Below are 20,024 nucleotides of genomic sequence, written 5' to 3' on the forward strand. Positions count from 1 at the left end.
GAAAACAGCGCTACAGAAAGCAAAGCTAAGTTTCACTGTAGAGAACCTTCTGGGTGAAACACGAAAGATAACACACAACCATCTGATTAAGTACCTGAAGGAAACAGGGTTAATGGACAGGATTTAGGTTTTTTTGTTTGTTTGTTCATTTATTTATTTGGTTTTGTTTTACTAATCTACTGATCCACACTCCAGTCCGGTGGGGGGCGGTATTGCACCTTTAAGTTGGTTGCCAGCCGCAAATCAAATCAAAAGAAGAAGAAGAAGCAGAAGAGGAAGACAGGTTATCTGAGACACGATGAGTGTTGATGTTTATTGTTGTTCTAGGGGAGAGTAGGGTCGGTTGGGTCAGTGCCACATCTTCACAGCTTCATCATCACACTTGCTTTTACCACCACCATCATCTGACGCTGTTTTTACAACCAGGCTTTTCCTGTTAAACACGCAGCTACGGATCTGCGCGCTCCGGTGCTTCGGGCGCGCGCTTGTGTCAACTCTTTGAATGTGCGTCACAGTGAAAAGCTCTAGTTTATAGACACACAGAGAGAAAAGGGGGACTCTGCCGAGGGGTTGTGGCGCAGTTTTGTTGTAGAGTAAGATATTGAGTGTACAGTCAGCTCTCCCTGCTCTTTGTTAGAGTGAGTTTTGGTTTCCGCCCTCAGATCAGATCAGTGCACGGACACTCCCTAAACTTTAGGCTCGTTGGAGATGACCTGCGCCTCGCCTGGAGAGTTTCCAGCAGCCTTCAGTCTGGACAGGAAGTCACAGGAACACTCACATCCTGTCAGATATGATGGTGATTTATTAAAATATAATCAGACTCATATATCAGTTTGTTCTCAGTCTCCAGTTGTTTTAATTCTGATAGATTGATTTATTAAAATGCTTTACAGGCGATCTGTAGTTTATGTTCATGGTTCAACCTCCATTTATATGAATTCTCCTGTAAATCAGCATCATATCAGTTTGACCTGTCCCCTCAACTACACAGGCTGAATAAACTGTGTCTGAATATAAGCTTCATGTTTGATACAAGACAACAGCTTTCATTAAAGATCAGTCAGGTATAGTCAGGGCTTCACATCTGTACACATGTTAGTTTAAGAATCACCACATCCCACTGACCACACGTCTCTGTGTTGTTAAATACTTGACATTTAACTAAACTGTGCCTTTCACGTTTGGGTTGGGCTCTAAAAAACCTGATTGTTAGCAGACGCCTGTATCTGTTCAGAGATCAAATTATTTTCATCACTATTATTTTTATTTTGTGGTTATTCAGTGTCAATACAAAAGTGTCCCAACTGACCCCGCTCTCCCCTACTGTATGTCACAGAAATACCCAGCCAATATGTAATCATGTCCTATAAATAAGAAGTTACTGACTTCATCACACTGTGTATGTGTGTTACAGTTCTGTCAGATTTGGGAAGATGGATGATTTGGAGGCAGACGAGGACAGATCAGAGTCTCCAGTGTCCAGCTGTCAGCTGTCTTTGAAGAGTGACTGCAGTAAAGATTTTCCTGTAAACTTCAGTAATGAACCTGGACCCTCAGACACAAAGTAAGAGACTACACACACACAGTCTGGCACTGCACGCTGCACCAAACTGCCGATCCATCTCACGCTCAGTAACTCTCTCGTATGGGCTGGAGGACTTGTTGTAATGTTTCCTCTGGTCTTTACAAGGACTAATTATATGTGTCAAACATTTGTTGTTTCCACAGACAGAGAGCAGAGTCTCCAGTATCCAGCTGTCTGTCTATGAAGAGTGACTGGTCCATGGTTAGTCCTCCATACTTCAGTAATGAACCTGGACCCTCAGACACAAAGTAAGAGACTGTTGAAAAGCATGAGGGAGCGTTTTGCCTTTTGAAAGTCGTCTCACAGTGGAGCACAACATTACTCAGGAGGTTTTCATGAAGCTCCACCATGAGATATTTGAAGTGCCTGTGACTGAGTGTGTGAATAAAGCAAATAATTTTCAGCACAGTTTGCAGGACGAGATCTAAATAATGTTCATCTCCACAGAGGGAAGAAGAGGAGTCATGTTTCTGTGGAGGAGCAGCCGTCCTGCTGTAGTTTGTGTCAGGACGTCCTGAAGGATCCAGTCTCTACCAGCTGTGGACACTGGTTCTGCAGACAGTGCATCAGCTCATACTGGGACCAGTCTGCTTCATCAGGAGACTCCTCCTGTCCCCAGTGTGGAGACAGATCCAGAACAAGAGCTGGACTGCAGACAGCCAGTCAGACCAGCACTGTACAAAGTAAGACTGTACATCTGTCTGCTGATGTCATCATGTCTGAAAACAGGATTCGTCTTGGTTTATTTGTGTTGTAAAGTGTAGACATGAAAGATTTTATAAAACTAATGTATAAAACCTTCATTTGTTTGTGTTGCTTGTTTTAATGTCGATCAACAATATAATCTTAAGATTTTATATTTATTTCTTTAGACTCTCATGTTTCCTTCTCTTTCAGCAGACAGTGGTCTGCAGGAGGTTTTAGATGAACATAAGATCAGTGTGAGGAGGAGATGTGAACGTGTGACTGAAGGAAGTGATGAAACAGGAAGTGGAACCCTCCTCAACAGGATCTACACTGAGCTCTACATCACAGAGGGACAGAGTGAAAAGGTTAATACCCAACATGAGGTGAAGCAGCTTGAGAGAGCTTCTAAGATGAAGACCCTCCATGAAACTCCAATCAAGTGTCAGCACATCTTTAAAGCCTTACCTGACCAACAGAAACACATCAGAGTGGTTCTGACGAATGGCGTTGCTGGCGTTGGAAAAACCTTCACAGTGCAGAAGTTCACTCTGGACTGGGCCGAGGGTTTGGAAAACCAAGATGTCAGTGTGGTGATTCTGCTTTGGTTCAGGGAGCTGAACTTGATCAGAGATGAGAAGTTGAGTCTTCTCACTCTGCTCCGTGTTTTCCATCCAACATTACAGAAGGTCACAGCAGAGGAGCTCGCTGTCTGTAAAGTTCTGTTCATCTTTGACGGCCTGGATGAAAGCAGACTGGCTCTGGATTTCAAGACGAAGAAGGTTGTGACTGATGTCACGCAGAAGTCATCAGTCAACGTGCTGTTGACAAACCTCATGGAGGGGAAGCTGCTTCCCTCGGCTCTGGTCTGGATAACTTCTCGACCTGCAACAGCCAATCAGATCCCTCCTGCATGTGTTGACAGGGTAACAGAAGTACGAGGCTTCACTGACGCCCAGAAGGAGGAGTACTTCAGGAGGAGAGTCAGTGATGAAGAGCGGTCCAGCAGAATCATCTCACACATGAAGACATCCAGGAGCCTCCACATCATGTGTCTAATCCCAGTCTTCTGCTGGATCACTGCTACAGTTCTGGATCACATGTTGACTACAGAGCAGAGAGGAGAGCTGCCCAAGACCCTGACTGACCTGTACTCACACTTCCTGCTGGTTCAGACAAAGAGGAAGAAGAACAAGTATGATGAGGGACATGAGACCAGTCCACAGGAGCTGATGGAGGCTGACAGGGACGTTCTTCTGAAGCTGGGGAGGCTGGCGTTTGAACATCTGGAGAAAGGAAACATCATGTTCTACCAAGAAGACCTGGAGCGCTGTGGTCTTGATGTCACAGAGGCCTCGGTGTACTCAGGAGTTTGTACAGAGATCTTCAAAAGAGAGTCTGTGATCTTCCAGAAAACAGTCTACTGCTTCGTTCATCTGAGCGTTCAGGAGTTTCTGGCTGCAGTCTACCTGTTCCACTGTTTCACCAACAGGAACACAAAGGTACTGGAGGACTTCCTGGGGACAGACGAGGATAATTACAGATCCCTGGATGTCTTCTTACAGAGAGCCATGGAGGAATCCCTCCAAAGTAAAAATGGTCACTTGGATCTGTTTGTCCGCTTCCTTCATGGCCTCTCTCTGGAGTCCAACCAGAGACTGTTAGGAGGCCTTTTGGGTCGGATAGACAACAGTCCAGAAATCATCCAGAGAGCCATCAACAACCTGAAGAAGATGAACACGTACGATATCTCTCCTGATAGAAGCATCAACATCTTCCACTGTCTGCTGGAGATGAACGACCTCTCAGTACATCAGGAGATCCAAGAGTTCCTGAAGTCAGAGAACAGATCAAAGAAGAAACTCCCAGAGATCCACTGCTCAGCTCTGGCCTACATGCTGCAGATGTCAGAGGAGGTTCTGGATGAGTTGGACCTGAAGAAATACAAGACAACAGACGAGGGACGACTGAGACTGATTCCAGCTGTGAGGAACTGCAGAAAGGCTCGGTAAGTCCAGATGTGATTAACATCATAAATCATTGTAGATTAGTAGTTTAATTCTTCAAATATACACACTGTGAAATTCTTATTTTTCATAAAATGTTCAAATGATGTGTCTGTTGTATTTTGTCACAGATGTTCTTGAGCTGTTTCAAATGCTGTGAGTGCAAAACATGTAGATGTTTCAGTTGGTTGTGTTTATAGCTGTTGAGTTCATCAACACAGTTCTTCTATTTATTTATAATCATTTAATATTTGACTGTTTTTCACCTTTGTGTGATGGAGGTGAACCTGATAAAACAAATGATGGACTTCAGAGGTTGTTGTTGAGGTTTAATCACAGCAGCATTTCATCACAGTATGGCAGTATTTGATGGTTCTGAGTGAAAGCAGTAAAGTTATTACTCCATAAGAAGGTTCTGTAAGGTGTTTTATAGAATCAGACATGCAGATAATACCTGAGTTTATTCACCACCATGCTTAAAAATTTAAAATTAGATCTGTATCATTTGCCAAAGGAGATTTCTGAAGTCCTAAAAACTGCTTTTATCCAGTTGTTGCAATCTCTTTTTTCATGCCTCGGCGCCGGCGACAGTCGTGGCCAGAGGCATCATGTTTTTGGGTTGTCAGTCTGTCCACGACATCTCAAGAACACCTTGAGAGAAATTCTTTACATTTGGCACAAACGTCCAGTTGGACTTAAAAATGAACTGATTAGATTTTGGTGGTCAAAGGTCAAGATCACTGTGACCTCACAGAATATGTTTTTGGCCATAACTCAAGAATTCATTCACTAATTATGACAAAACTTCACACTAATGTCTAACTAGGGATGTCACGATTATAGATTTTCTTGGTACAATTATTGTCAGAGAAATAATTATGGTTTTACGATAATCACGATTTTTATGCATTAATTAATTTCACACTATAAATGTGTAAAATCACATGAACACTCCTTATAGATCTTTAAGTTTCATTTATTTCCATGCCAAGGTAACAAAAATAATATAGCAACAAAGAAAAGTAACCAAAAAGTAGTGTGTGGACTCTACTTTCACTACATGCCTCTTTGTGGTCCAGCAGTCTAAGATTTTTCTAGGATGTGCGTGTCTTTTTGTTTTCTTTAAATTACAATTACACAAGTAAATTGAGAGCATATCTCATGCAGTGTTAATAATAAATGAAACGGACATAGTGCTGGAAGGACAGGTCCAACATTTACTCAACACAGATGGGAGGAAGCAAAAGGAGGTAATACTAATGCTAAATGTTCACTGACTGAGGACCTTGAGAAGACATTACGTATATCTTCCACATTGCACACTGACACTGAAACAGTCTGACGACTAAAAAAAGGATTTGAACTTGTAACAGTCGAATATATGAAATGTGCATTTAACATGGTGTATACTGTGTTGCCTAGCAGCAACGTCATCAAGCAGCGTCTGTTATGATTTGAGTCTGTTGAGCGCACCCAACGCTGGTCGGACGTATACTTATGTGCTCTTGCTTTTTCTTTTATCTCTCAACACAACAGTGATGGTTTTAAATACATGTGGTGACTATTTTGTTCATGTATGAAAATGTAGTAGCCGTACAACCGGGCTTGGTAAGCTTGGAGTGTTTTTAAGTTGATGTAAAAATAAACGACGAGCAGTTGTGAAATCCCGCACTCGTGTGGACGTGAGTTTCTGCCTGTCGTCTCACTCCAAAGAGCTACACGGACCCAAAACCATTACAACCTCATGCTGTGTGTGCACACAAACTGCAAAACTATCCATCAAGTTTTTGAGACATGCCTTAGCTTGTCACGTTGCACTGTAAGCCCAACTTGTATCATACCACTACGCCATTAATTGCAAATGACACGCTAACATATAATTTTTAATTCAATGTTACATTAGATAAATTGAGATTGGCGTATTTTAAGTTTCAGTTATTGTGCAGTTACCTTTACTTGCGCATGTAAAGCCGGGTGGTTGTCCCACAGGTGTTGTATCATGTTGCTCGTGTTTGATCCTTTGGCCGCGACTTTTTTGCGGCATGTTTTACAAACTGGAAAGCCGTCGTCAACAATGACCCCTTGGTCATTTTGCGATAGCCAAAATGATACCACACGGCTGACTTTATCCGTTTTTTTGGGGGGGGAAAGTCTTTTTCATCCATACTTCATCACTCGGAGACGCCGCTTGTGTAACTTTATTTTCGTTCCATACGAGTTGCGCTGACCTATTGTATATGGTTCCGCATCCCGGCATAATCTTTGGAGAGTGACGGTGTTGAGGAATCTTTACGAATAATTAACCGTGCCGTTTAAAATCGCTCTTAATAGTGAAATCAAGTAATCGTGACATCCCTATGTCTAACAGGATAAAATAATGAAGTGCTGATGTCACCTTCACTGTGACATCATCATGTTTTGTGGAAACATGTTTCTGGTCATTATTTAACGTCATATCTCAGGAACAGAAGGGGAGACATTTGGTCAGAGACTGAGTTGGTGACACTGATCTTGAAACTGTGCTGATTGTATAGATCTTCTGTGCTGTCGGGTTGAAGATGTGTGTGAAGCGTCTGTGTTTTAGAATAAGTAGCTTCTTTGCAGCAACATCCATATTTGAATCATTGTCTGCTGTCATGGACACATGTGAGTCTGGACAGACATGGATGTAAACTGTAAGTGTAACTTGACTGGTGAAACATACGACCACGAGGCAGTAATTCTGGTCATGAATCAGCTTTTAATTAGTTTGAATTCTTTGTGTTCTTTTTTTATTCTTAACTATTTTCAGTCCATCAAAACAGGATATTTCAAACTGTTTTATCATCAGATCCATAAAGTAAATATAAAGTGGCTCTTTGACAGTAACAGATTTTGTAATATATGTGTCATGTCAGATTTTTAAAGTGTTATCTCTCAGAGACTGACTGTGAAGTCGTAGCCTCAGCTCTGAAGTCCAACCCCTCCCATCTGAGAGAGCTGGACCTGAGTCACAACTACCTGCAGAATTCAGCAGTGAAGCAGCTGTGTGCTGGACTGGAGAGTCCAAACTGTAGACTGGAGACTCTGAGGTCAGTTCACTTGCTTATGTAGGTGTTTGTTTGTTTGTTTTTGGATATATATAATATAAGTCCTTGACTGAGGTTATAAAGCTTTCAGTGTTTTCAGAAATGTTGTGTCTTTCCAAATGGCTGAACATGGTTCTGGTTATGAAAGGCAGAGAAATGATGATTTAGAACATTTAGACACCATCAAGTTTGAGATTTATCCAAACAGAATTTAAGATTCCTGAGGTTCTGAGGTTCAACTGGTGTCTGTGCAGCAGCCCAGAGTTTTCAAAGTGTCTGTGTGTTCACAAGTTTTGTATCTTTTAACTGAATCTCTGTGGTTTGAAGTTTAGTTTCTCTCCTGCGTTGCTGTTTGTACTTTCAGATATCTGCCTTATTTTACCGTTTCATGTTCACTGTCAGATGGATGAGATTTGTATAAAGTCACTGCAGATGCAAACCCAATATTTTCTGGGAACTGCCCATTGGTCCGACATCCCATTGTTCCGACCATATTAAACCCATTGTTCCGAAGTCCTGTTGTTTCAAAATCATCATGATGCCCTGTGGTTAAGGTCTGGTTAGGTTGAGGCACAAAAACCACTTGGTTAGGGTTAGGAAAAGATCATGGTGTGGGTTAAAATGAAAAAGAAAGTGGCAAACACATAAGCCGTGAGCCTGCTTTGCCTCAAGCCTTTCCCAACTGACCCAGAGCCGGTCGCGGCACACCATCAAGGCAGAAATACGCCCGTCGGGAGCCATTCAGCACCGCGGAGAGCTCCCCACACAACCCGGACCCCAGAGTTAATAACAGGAGGTTATGGTGTTTCATTCTCTCCTCTCTATGACACTTTTATCTCGACCAGTAGCCTACTTTTGTTGCGTTTGCTGATCCTCTATGGTACATAAATACAGTATAGCCTAGTATAATCACATATCGGAACAACGGGATGTCGGACCAATGACATGGACCCTACTTTCTGCTGTAGCTGCTTCACAATAAAAGCTAAACAAAGCTAAAATAAGAAAACAACGTGGGACTTTTATTGTGAAGACACATATTTTGTGTGACACTGAGTATGGACAGGAGGAATATTTACTGCCACCAATAACTCTTTTAATGTGCATGTGGCTGTTGAACAAACTTGAACAAATGTGTCCCTCTCCTTTTTATTCCATATACAAATACAGTATGAAGGTCATGTAAGAAATGAATAAATGAACAGTGTTTCAGTCCAACGTGTCTGATTTGATATTGATCCTCTAAATACAGACTTGACTGAGATCAGCAGCATGTTGTTAATCTGTGTTGATATGAATAGGTGAATGAATGTTGTGGCGACATTTGGATGATGTCTGTAGAAGGCTGACATCATGATGATCCACAATAACACAATGACAAAGTCACTCTACTCAGTTTAGGGCAAAGCTCATTGATCAGGACATAGTAATGTTGAGCTACACATTTAACACCTGAACACATCTGATTGTTTTATTAATGATTTTTATCTACATTTATTCTTCATTCAGGCTGTGGGACTGCAGTTTGTCAGAGATCAGCTGTGTTTCACTGGCCTCAGCTCTGAAGTCCAACCCCTCCCATCTGAGAGAGCTGGACCTGAGCTACAACAAGCTGCAGGATTCAGATGTGAAGCAGCTGTGTGATTTTCTGGAGAGTCCACACTGTAAACTGGAGACTCTGAGGTCAGACACCATTTTTTACTCCTGTGCTGAGATTATTATGATGTGAAAGTTGTGTTGACACTAAACTGCAGACATCAGGCTGATATTATACTGATCCACAATGAAGTCTATTTGTCTTGTTCAGTGGTTTAATCCATTGACTGTGGCAGAGCAATGTGGAGCTAAAACCTTAAAAATAAACTCTGCAGGATCTTCCTTCAAAACAGTGTATAGACTCATACAGAAATAATCACTCTCAATCATCACTTATGAGCCACTCTCAGTGTGTGGTGGTGTATTTATCTGCAGAGACTCTGCCCTCTGCCTGTGTTTTCTTACTTTCTTCTTTTTTTCTGTGTTTGGGAAGTTCCTGGGCGTGTACTCTCACAGCGCTCAGGTGAGGTCAGGGCTTTATAAAAAGGTGGTGACCAGGTTCCAGACTGTTAGCAGAAGGAATCAAAGCGATACTATGGTGGAAAATGCCAATATAGTGAGACGAAATGCAAACAAGAATGAACCTGGGGTTGGCTTTTATTTTCACTTTCACTGGCAAGTATATTTACAAACTGTAACCAACAATCCTGCATAGCATACCTTTAATTTAAGTAGGAAACATGGCTTGAAAATTCACTCCAAACCTTTAAACCAGGCTTACTCACTTGGCAGCCTGCAGGATATATCTGGCCCAGAAGCAACCCTAGGAGTGGCCCAGGTAGGGATTGATACTGAGACCCAGTATTAAACAGCCTGGGGCAAAATTAATCAAGACCGTTGGATCAATAAGCTACTTCATTATCAGCTCTTTCATATTTTCCTTTTTTTCATTTCTTTTCATTAGATTTTTCAAATAAAGCACACACCTATATGAACAAACAAAACCAACCAACATAAACAACACCAAGACATAAACACAGACAAGACAGAAAAGTATAGAGGAGAAAATCCATGCAAAAACAAGAACATCCCAAAAGAACAAATGCTGCAGGTTATTACAACTAAGAATGAACAAGCTAATAAGTTTTGAAGAAAGAGATTGTACAGAAATGTGACATTGACATCAACAGATGGAGCAATCAGTTACTACCCTCTGGGAATAAGCAGGTCATAGTTTCTGGAGGAAAAATTTTATTGGTTCCCAAATCGCCAGAAAATGCCTGAATTATCAGAGTCAGAATCAGAATCAGCTTTATTGGCCAAGTACGTATGTACATACAGGTAATTTGACTCCGGTAGACTTGCTCTCAAAGTACCAGAATTGACAAAAGTCCACAATTCTAGGGAAGATTATTCAGTTTCTCCAGAGGAAACACAGCTGATATCTGCAATAACCACATGCCAACCGTGGGGACCTGTGGAGCAGACCATCACAGCCAGATGCACTTTTTAGCAGAGTTTAAAAGAATTGTTAACAGATATTTAACATCCTTATCAAAGAAATTGTCTGAAATATGGTGCAACAAGTAGAATGAAGGAGTCACTGACAACCGTTTGACCGTAACCTCCTGAACTACAGAATGAACCCTTTCCAAAAAATTTAGAGACACTGACACGACCAGACCACGTGAAAAAATATACCTTTGTGTGTTGTACCTTTTAAAACAAAGGTTTGAGCTTTTGGCGAACATTTGGTAACACTTTACAATAAGGTACACAAAATGAGAGTAGTTACTGAGGAACGAATGAGGAACGAATGATGAACTATTTATTAGTTAATGGTCAGTTCTTCAGTAACTCATGATCAAATTTCAGAGGAGTAGTTACTGAGGAACTAATGAGGAATTAACTATTAGTAATGAGAGACTACTGATTATGTCACTTTACTTTAGGACAAAGGTTAACTAATGGACAGGTTATTGAGTAATGATTCTGTACTGATGAAGTAACTAGTTCACTAATTATTAAGTCGTGATTAACTCCTCTATGAAATTTGATCAGGGGTTACTGAAGAACTGACCATTAACTAATACTTAGTTCATCATTAGTTCCTCAGTAATGAAGAGGCAAAAATCGGTGCCTGGAATTGGGCCTGGAGGCTCCCGACCTTGTCCTCAGCGTTGCTTCTCAGTTGTCCTCTGATGTCAATCTAGTACCTTGGGTTCATCTAATTAACACTCAAAGAAACACTGGAGACAGGCAGAGTCCGATGCAGTCGAGTTTAATGTGTTCACAAGCCTCAACACATACAACTCATGAGTCAAGCCCCGGAGCTGGACTGAAAACTCGCTCTTAGTGCGCTCGCTTTTATGCTGGTGGAGACTGGGTAGAGTCTCCACCTCTTTTCATTAATCCTTCCCACTCAGATCCAAATCTATTGGTGGCAACCTTTTTTCCTTTTGTCCAATCATGAACAGGCCCGTTTTTAATGGTGTAATCACTTTCACTTTGGGCCTGGAATTTCCCAAATCTCCCACCCTTAGATCTGGATTTGCTTTCACTTTATTTTTAAAACACATGTGAATTTTAGGGACTTTCTTTATGCAGTCCCTAGTGCTCTTATGCAATGTGAACCTTTAAATGTGCATCAGGTAATACAAACATTTGAATGTGTGTGTGTTATCATTAAACAGAACATGATAGGTTATATGTGTGTTCTTCAGTGTGTGAATACAATGTGAGCTCATAACTTTGTATCATGAACACTTTGACATGTATAACAATGCTTTAACACATATAGATGCACCTCAATCCGTTTTATAGGAACTTATACATAAGACATGGTTATATGATGGTTATATGATTTTAGTCTCTTAATCAACTTATGCAGTATAACACTTTTACTTGATTAGGGATTAACTTTTACACTACAGTAACTACTCTAATTTTATGTACCTTAGTTCCTCAGTAACTACTCATTAGTTCATCATTCATTCCTCATTAGTTTCTCAGTAACTCCTCTTATTTTATGTACCTTAGTTCCTCAGTAACTACTCATTAGTTCATCATTCATTCCTCATTAGTTCCTCAGTAACTACTCTAATTTTGTGTAGCTTAGTTCCTCAGTAACTACTCATTTGTTTCTCATTAGTTCCTCAGTAACTACTCTAATTTTGTGTACCTTATTGTAAAGTGTTACGGAACATTTCCTGGAGGCGGACAGGTGTATAATAAATCCCATAAAACAAATTAAAATTTGTTCATGTATAGAAAAAGAAGTGCATTTCAGAAAGATCCTCTTTCAGATTTTAGTCCAATCAGCAGAGCTAAATGTTACCCCCAGGTCACGCTCACACAACAGCTTCAGGGAATCATACACAGATGAGTCAGAGTGAAACAACAGAGTATAAAACTTTGAAATTACACCCTTGGGAGACCTGGCTGAAACCAATATATCTTCTAACTCAGACAGTTTGAAACGAATCATATTTTTCCTTGAAAGAGACTCTGTAGAATAATGAATTTGGAGATACAATTTCAATGAATCAATTTTATTTAAAAAGCCCAATATCACAAATTACAATTTGCCTCAGAGGGCTTTACAGCATACGACATCCCTCTGTCCTTAGGACCCTCACAGCGGTTAAGGAAAAACTCCCCAAAAATGGTAGAAACCTCAGGAAGAGCAACTAAGGAGGGATCCCTCTTCCAGGACGGACAGACGTGCAATAGATGTCGTACAGAACAGATCAACATGATAAATAAACAGTAATCCGTATGACACATCATGAACATGATAAAGTCTTTGTGGGGAATATTAAAATCTTCTAATTTGCTCAATTTTATACAATTTAAGAGAATCCTAGATCAGCAGGCCCACAAAATTGAGTCAGCCATTGGACGACCACCCCGTCAAACCAATACTCCTGATCTGCACCAGGACATCAGGGTTAAACGTTTGGGGAGACTCAACAGAAATGACAGACGGGATAGCTAAGTGTTTTCTCACATCCTTCCACACCAGTAATGTGTTGTAAATGATTATGTTGTGATCAAGGGAATTTATTTGGTCTATATTATTGATAAAAGGTAGGGATTTAAGTCTTCTGGGATAACATGCTAGAGACTCAAGACTAAGCCATAAAGCTTCTTGCCTATACGTAAACCAGTCTGACATCATTTTGAGCTGAGCCGACCAATAGTATAATTGTAAGTTAGGTAGCGCTTAAATTTACCCTCATGATTCTTTAAATAAGTGATTTGTGTTTGGCTGCACAACATGAGTTGAAGTATTGAAGTAGCAGCACGTTGTCAATGATATTTATGAGAGCTGTTTTTCACTTTTTGTATTTTCCAGTCTTTAACCTGCATCCTGTTGGGATCAGCACAATAACACAATGACAAAGTGACTCTACTCAGTTTAGGGCAAAGCTCATTGATCAGGACATAGTAATGTTGAGCTACACATTTAACACCTGAACACATCTGATTGTATTATTAATGATTTTTATCTACATCATTTATTCTTCATTCAGACTGTGGAGCTGCAGTTTGTCAGAGATCAGCTGTGTTTCACTGGCCTCAGCTCTGAAGTCCAACCCCTCCCATCTGAGAGAGCTGGACCTGAGCTACAACAAGCTGCAGGATTCAGATGTGAAGCTGCTGTGTGATCTGAAGGAGAGTCCACACTGTAAACTGGAGACTCTGAGGTCAGTAGAGGGTTGGAGTGGGTCCATGCTGGTTTCAGCAGTATTATATTAAACACAGTTAGTATCAGAGCAAAGATCCAGTACTTCCTGTAAACCTCAGACCTTCTCAGTGGCTCAAAGAGGGGAATGGTGACAGTCTTCAGGAGAGGACAGAGAGACAGACAGAGAGAACAGTCAGCCAATCAGATCAGAGGGAAGCTTGTTGAGATCATGTGTTTAAGTTGATGTGAAGACGACTGTTGTTGTGTTCATGTCTACAGGAAGTGAAGATGGATTACAGCTGACAGCATCACAACATGTATAGAGACAGCTGTCCTCCTTCATCAAACTGTCACACCATCAAATCTGACCTTGATAACAGGGGACCTGTTATGCTTTCCTGTTTGTGTGTGTGTGTGTGTGTGCGTGTGTGTGTGTGTGTGTGTGTGTGTGTGAGTCTGTATGCTTGTGTGTGTCTGTGTATATACTCTATAATAGTGAGGTGATTCAAATAAATACACATTTTCCAGGCCTGGAAAAGTCATAGAATTAGCAAATCATTGAAAGTTTTGGAAAAGACAATAGTCCAAAACAATAACAATAATAAAACATTCCCACCACAGTCACAATCTTGACTCCTCCCCCTTTCAAACCCCATCTGTAAACACACCTTTTCAAGCTGCCATATTGGCTCTAATTTAATGGAGACACACATATGACGCATTTCTCAATACTCAAGTTCAGCAGTTCGGACTTGGCAAGTCCACGCGAGAGTCTGGACTTCCCAAGAACATGAGGACATGAGGACAAGAGTACAGTCATTTCTGCTTTTGGAACAGCAGCGAACTTGATGATGTCACCACCTCCGCTCGCCTTGGCTGTTGTACTGTGTTGTATACATGCATTTAGAATAAAACAATATAAACACAGCCCAGCCCTGCGTCTTTTCATTGTCATTGTAAGAAATTAATATGTATATGTTTTTAAGGTTTCAACATATATAACTGACACACAAAAACATATAAATAGCCAAGATATTTTCATAAAATGTCTCATAAAACCTTTTCCCTGCAGCTGGCTTCTGATCATGTGTAATCAAAAGCCAGCTGCAGGGGGAAAAGTTTGTGGAGTGTTGGTGGTTATTGTGATCGTGAGCATTGGCGAGTTGGAAATCAAAAATCAATAACTGACATGGATCGGAGAAGGCGTCTTGGTGCAGTTATTGCAGTAGGATTTCTGTACCTGCAGGCTGAAGAGGAGGCTGCCCAGCTGAGGAGGCAGATCCCAGAAAGACAGCGGAGACTGAGGCGGAGGATGAGACGTGTGATGCTTGAATGTCTCTATTGTTTGATATGTTTGTCCAGTTGTGGACAAAGTACCCAGGAAAAGTAGTAATATCACAACAAAGAACAAAAACTCAGTCACAAGTCAAAGTGCTGCAAATCTGACTTGAGTAAAAGTATCTGGGTATTGTCAGCAAAATGTAGGCCTGCTTCAAATGAAAAGTTCAAAGTACTCATGATGCAGAGTGACCCAATTTCAAGTGTTATAATCATCATATACATGAATATATATTGAGTATTAATTGATCCTTTTACACATAGGCTACATGTAAGCAGCATTTAAATGTTGTCATGGTAGAACTAATTTTAACACCTGTCACTGGTTTACTAGTCTAATCTATAACAACACACATCAACTTGTAAATATGAAACTTACAACATATAAAACAAACTATCTGAAAAGTAACTATAGCTATCAAATAAATGTAGCTTGAGTAGAATGTACAGTATTTCCCTCTAAGTATAAAGTAGCACAAAATGGAAATACCCAAAGTACAAGTACATCAAATTTGTACTTAAGTACAGTAGCTACTTGAGTAAATATACTTTGTTACTGTCCATCACTGCATTTGTCTCATCATTATGCTTTGTGTCTACATTTTTATGGAGACTTGGTTCACCTAGAAAAAACAAAAGCAGTTTAACCACTACAGAGATATCAGCGACGAATTTAAAAGGACTACCCAAGAGAGGTTGCTCTCGGTGGGGCAGCCTGAGCGCTCATACACATGTTAATTATCTATGAGCGCTGACACCGCTGTCATCTAGCGGGACCTCACATTCAAGTGGGCTCTATATTAATACATCGACCACGGGTTTGAAGTTTAAACTACGCATGAAAACACTACGTTCCGTGACAAAACAACAGTCACATATCGGTAATTATGACTTACAATTGTGCGCCTTTCCCTCACTCGCCACTTCCAATGATTGTTGCGAAATGCATGCTGGGATACCTGGCTGTCTTATGTCCACACAAGTCTGCTCCGACGCATCCCCGGTAAAAGGGGCGTGGCGAGAACACATCCAGTACTTGGGCTGTGACTGATGACGTGTCACAAGAACACAAGTCCGCACAAGAGCGCATATTGAGAAACGGCTCAAGTCTTGTTTGCTCCACCCGAGTGTTCCCCACCACACCCTTGTTGTCAGCCAATCCCCATTCCCCTCCTTCTGCCTGTGTCCACCTACTCCAGCTGTGTCTCGCTCTTGTGATTAGTTTTCTGTGTATATGTACCTGTGTGTTTCACTTTGTTCCTCGTCAGTTCGTCTGTGTTCATCCCCGTGTTCATGGTGTCGTTCCCTGCACCGTTTCCTGCTTCTGGTCTCTTGTGTTCTGTTTTGGGTTTCTTTCCTGAGTTCGTCCCTGTGTTCATCATGTTATCCTGGTTGGTTTTCACTTTAGTTTTTGGTTCCTCTTTCTTTTGGACTTTTAATCACCCTTTTGTTTCTAGTTTCCTGTTTAACCCTTCAACCTGCCTGCTGCTCTGCATTTGGGTCCTTCCTGAGCTGATATATGACAACCAGGGGCTTGAGACAGAGCCATGATCTGTTTGGAGACCAATAACAGGTTAAACAAACGCACACATTTAGATATAAAACATCAGTCAGGATCACGTGAGGTGTGCTTTTAATCTGGATTTTTCAGTCAAAGCTGAAAGAGCAAAGATGTGATGGATTATAGTGTGACTCCAATAGAACTGACACCAAAGTCTGGCTCATCGTACGCTGTCACTGACATCATGACCTTTCCTTCTTTTATATTTTCCTTGCTTGGTGCATGTCTACAAACTGTATGATAGTCCTGCCACTGTGAGGTGAACAGAGAATGTTCCTTGATAAACCGGCTGGACCACAAATCTTTATTTTGAAAGACAAGCTGTGAGCCATGACTGCTCCCTGGGCGTGTGTGTGTGTGTCTCGAGGTGCCAAAAGGAGGAAAACCCGAAAGTCTAAAGTCAGTGTGTTCAGACTCCATTTTTAGGTCAACAGAGCAGTCAGAGGAATACAGGTCATCCGAGATACGGTGAGTGTTAATACTATAAAAATACTGATTACTGTCATTATTGATTAATCAGCTGATTTTTATTCTGATTCATTGTTTAGTCTGTTATAATGGAGAGGGGGGTCGGACAGTGCCGCCTATTTAGCAAGGTAGAAAGAAACTGTGTCATCCACCATGAGCTGAGGTGTTTAAATTTAGACCTTTTTTTTTTTTTTTTCAATGTACATTTTTTCAGCCGGTGTCCCACCTGTCCCGGGCAGTCAGAATTTTTGGAAAAAGCACTCCTTGCTTTCACGTTTAGGTTGGGCTCTAAAAGACCTGATTGTTAGCAGACGCCTGTATCTGTTCAGAGATCAAATTATTTTCATCACTATTATTTTTATTTTGTGGTTATTCAGTGTCAATACAAAAGTGTCCCAACTGACCCCGCTCTCCCCTACTGTATGTCATAGAAATACCCAGCCAATATGTAATCATGTCCTATAAATAAGAAGTTACTGACTTCATCACACTGTGTATGTGTGTTACAGTTCTCTCAGATTTGAGAAGATGGATGATTTGGAGGCAGACGAGGACAGATCAGAGTCTCCAGTGTCCAGCTGTCAGCTGTCTTTGAAGAGTGACTGCAGTAAAGAGCTTCCTCTACTCTTCAGTATTGAACCTGGACCCTCAGACACAAAGTAAGAGCCTGTTGAAAAACATGAGGGAGCTTTATGCCTTTTGAAAGTCGTCTCACAGTGGAGCACAACATTACTCAGGAGGTTTTCATGAAGCTCCACCATGAGATATTTGAACTGCCTGTGACTGAGTGTGTGAATAAAGCAAATAATTTTCAGCACAGTTTGCAGGACGAGATCTAAATAATGTGTTCATCTCCACAGAGAGAAGAAGAGGAGTCATGTTTCTGTGGAGGAGCAGCCGTCCTGCTGTAGTTTGTGTCAGGACGTCCTGAAGGATCCAGTCTCTACCAGCTGTGGACACTGGTTCTGCAGACAGTGCATCAGCTCATACTGGGATCAGTCTGCTTCATCAGGAGACTCCTCCTGTCCCCAGTGTGGAGACAGATCCAGAACAAGAGCTGGACTGCAGACAGCCAGTCAGACCAGCACTGTACAAAGTAAGACTGTACATCTGTCTGCTGATGTCATCATGTCTGAAAACAGGATTCTTCTTGGTTTATTTGTGTTGTAAAGTGTAGATATGAAAGATTTTATAAAACTAATGTATAAAACCTTCATTTTTTCATGTTACTTGTTTTAATGTCGATCAACAATATAATCTTAAGATTTTATATTTATTTCTTTAGTCTCTCATGTTTCCTTCTCTTTCAGCAGACAGTGGTCTGCAGGAGGTTTTAGATGAACATAAGATCAGTGTGAGGAGGAGATGTGAACGTGTGACTGAAGGAAGTGATGAAACAGGAAGTGAAACCCTCCTCAACAGGATCTACACTGAGCTCTACATCACAGAGAGACAGAGTGAAGAGGTTAATACCCAACATGAGGTGAAGCAGCTTGAGAGAGCTTCTAAGATGAAGACCCTCCATGAAACTCCAATCAAGTGTCAGCACATCTTTAAAGCCTTACCTGACCAACAGAAACACATCAGAGTGGTTCTGACCAACGGCGTCGCTGGCGTTGGAAAAACCTTCACAGTGCAGAAGTTCACTCTGGACTGGGCCGAGGGTTTGGAAAACCAAGATGTCAGTGTGGTGATTCTGCTTTGGTTCAGGGAGCTGAACTTGATCAGAGATGAGAAGTTCAGTCTTCTCACTCTGCTCCGTGTTTTCCATCCAACATTACAGAAGGTCACAGCAGAGGAGCTCGCTGTCTGTAAAGTTCTGTTCATCTTTGACGGCCTGGATGAAAGCAGACTGGCTCTGGATTTCCACAACAATGAGGTTGTGACTGATGTCACACAGAAGTCATCAGTCAACGTGCTGTTGACAAACCTCATGGAGGGGAAGCTGCTTCCCTCGGCTCTGGTCTGGATAACTTCCCGACCTGCAGCAGCCAATCAGATCCCTCCTGCATGTGTTGACAGGGTAACAGAAGTACGAGGCTTCACTGACGCCCAGAAGGAGGAGTACTTCAGGAGGAGAGTCAGTGATGAAGAGCGGTCCAGCAGAATCATCTCACACATGAAGACATCCAGGAGCCTCCACATCATGTGTCTAATCCCAGTCTTCTGCTGGATCACTGCTACAGTTCTGGATCACATGTTGACTACAGAGCAGAGAGGAGAGCTGCCCAAGACCCTGACTGACCTGTACTCACACTTCCTGCTGGTTCAGACAAAGAGGAAGAAGAACAAGTATGATGAGGGACATGAGACCAGTCCACAGGAGCTGACGGAGGCTGACAGGGACGTTCTTCTGAAGCTGGGGAGGCTGGCGTTTGAACACCTGGAGAAAGGAGACATCATGTTCTACCAAGAAGACCTGGAGCGCTGTGGTCTTGATGTCACAGAGGCCTTGGTGTACTCAGGAGTTTGTACAGAGATCTTCAAAAGAGAGTCTGTGATCTTCCAGAAAACAGTCTACTGCTTCGTTCATCTGAGCGTTCAGGAGTTTCTGGCTGCAGTCTACCTGTTCCACTGTTTCACCAACAGGAACACAAAGGTACTGGAGGACTTCCTGGGGACAGACCAGGATAATTACAGATCCCTGGATGTCTTCTTACAGAGAGCCATGAAGAAATCCCTCCAAAGTAAAAATGGTTACCTGGATCTGTTTGTCCGCTTCCTTCATGGCCTCTCTCTGGAGTCCAACCAGAGACTGTTAGGAGGCCTTTTGGGTCGGACAGACAACAGTCCAGAAATCATCCAGAGAGCCATCAACAACCTCAAGGAGGTGAACATGTACTATATCTCTCCTGACAGAAGCATCAACATCTTCCACTGTCTGCTGGAGATGAACGACCTCTCAGTACATCAGGAGATCCAAGAGTTCCTGAAGTCAGAGAACAGATCAGAGAAGAAACTCTCAGAGATCCACTGCTCAGCTCTGGCCTACATGCTGCAGATGTCAGAGGAGGTTCTGGATGAGTTGGACGTGGACAAATACAACACAACACTGTGGGGACGACGGAGACTGATTCCAGCTGTGAGG

General features: G+C 41.8%; 2 protein-coding genes and 1 pseudogene across 5 annotated transcripts in view; all 3 read left to right on the forward strand.

Moving 5' to 3' along the window:
* Nucleotides 1–20,024, forward strand: part of LOC117258882 (protein NLRC3-like) — a 66,703-nt gene that overhangs the window by 37,787 nt on the left and 8,892 nt on the right. The window lies entirely within an intron of this gene.
* On the forward strand, nucleotides 243–13,806 carry LOC144459843 (NLR family CARD domain-containing protein 3-like). Of its 3 annotated transcripts, XM_078164603.1 has the most exons (8): nucleotides 243–283; nucleotides 1,415–1,564; nucleotides 1,729–1,833; nucleotides 2,033–2,268; nucleotides 2,483–4,277; nucleotides 7,173–7,346; nucleotides 8,853–9,026; nucleotides 13,415–13,806. In XM_078164603.1, the coding sequence occupies exons 2-8, from the start codon at nucleotides 1,434–1,436 to the stop codon at nucleotides 13,638–13,640; spliced, it is 2,841 nt and encodes a 946-aa protein (XP_078020729.1). In that variant the 5' UTR covers nucleotides 243–283; nucleotides 1,415–1,433; the 3' UTR covers nucleotides 13,641–13,806. The 3 variants fall into 3 exon arrangements, with proteins under 3 accessions (XP_078020729.1, XP_078020730.1, XP_078020731.1); XM_078164604.1 differs by lacking the exons at nucleotides 243–283; nucleotides 1,729–1,833; XM_078164605.1 differs by lacking the exons at nucleotides 243–283; nucleotides 1,729–1,833 and having other exon boundaries at nucleotides 2,486–4,277.
* On the forward strand, nucleotides 17,445–19,970 carry LOC144459844 (protein NLRC3-like; annotated as a pseudogene). Its single transcript, XR_013488639.1, has 3 exons — nucleotides 17,445–17,595; nucleotides 17,797–18,032; nucleotides 18,247–19,970. The product of XR_013488639.1 is annotated as a protein NLRC3-like (transcript).

Source organism: Epinephelus lanceolatus, chromosome 22, assembly GCF_041903045.1.
Source record: "Epinephelus lanceolatus isolate andai-2023 chromosome 22, ASM4190304v1, whole genome shotgun sequence".
In the NCBI taxonomy this organism is placed as follows: Eukaryota; Metazoa; Chordata; class Actinopteri; order Perciformes; family Serranidae; genus Epinephelus; species Epinephelus lanceolatus.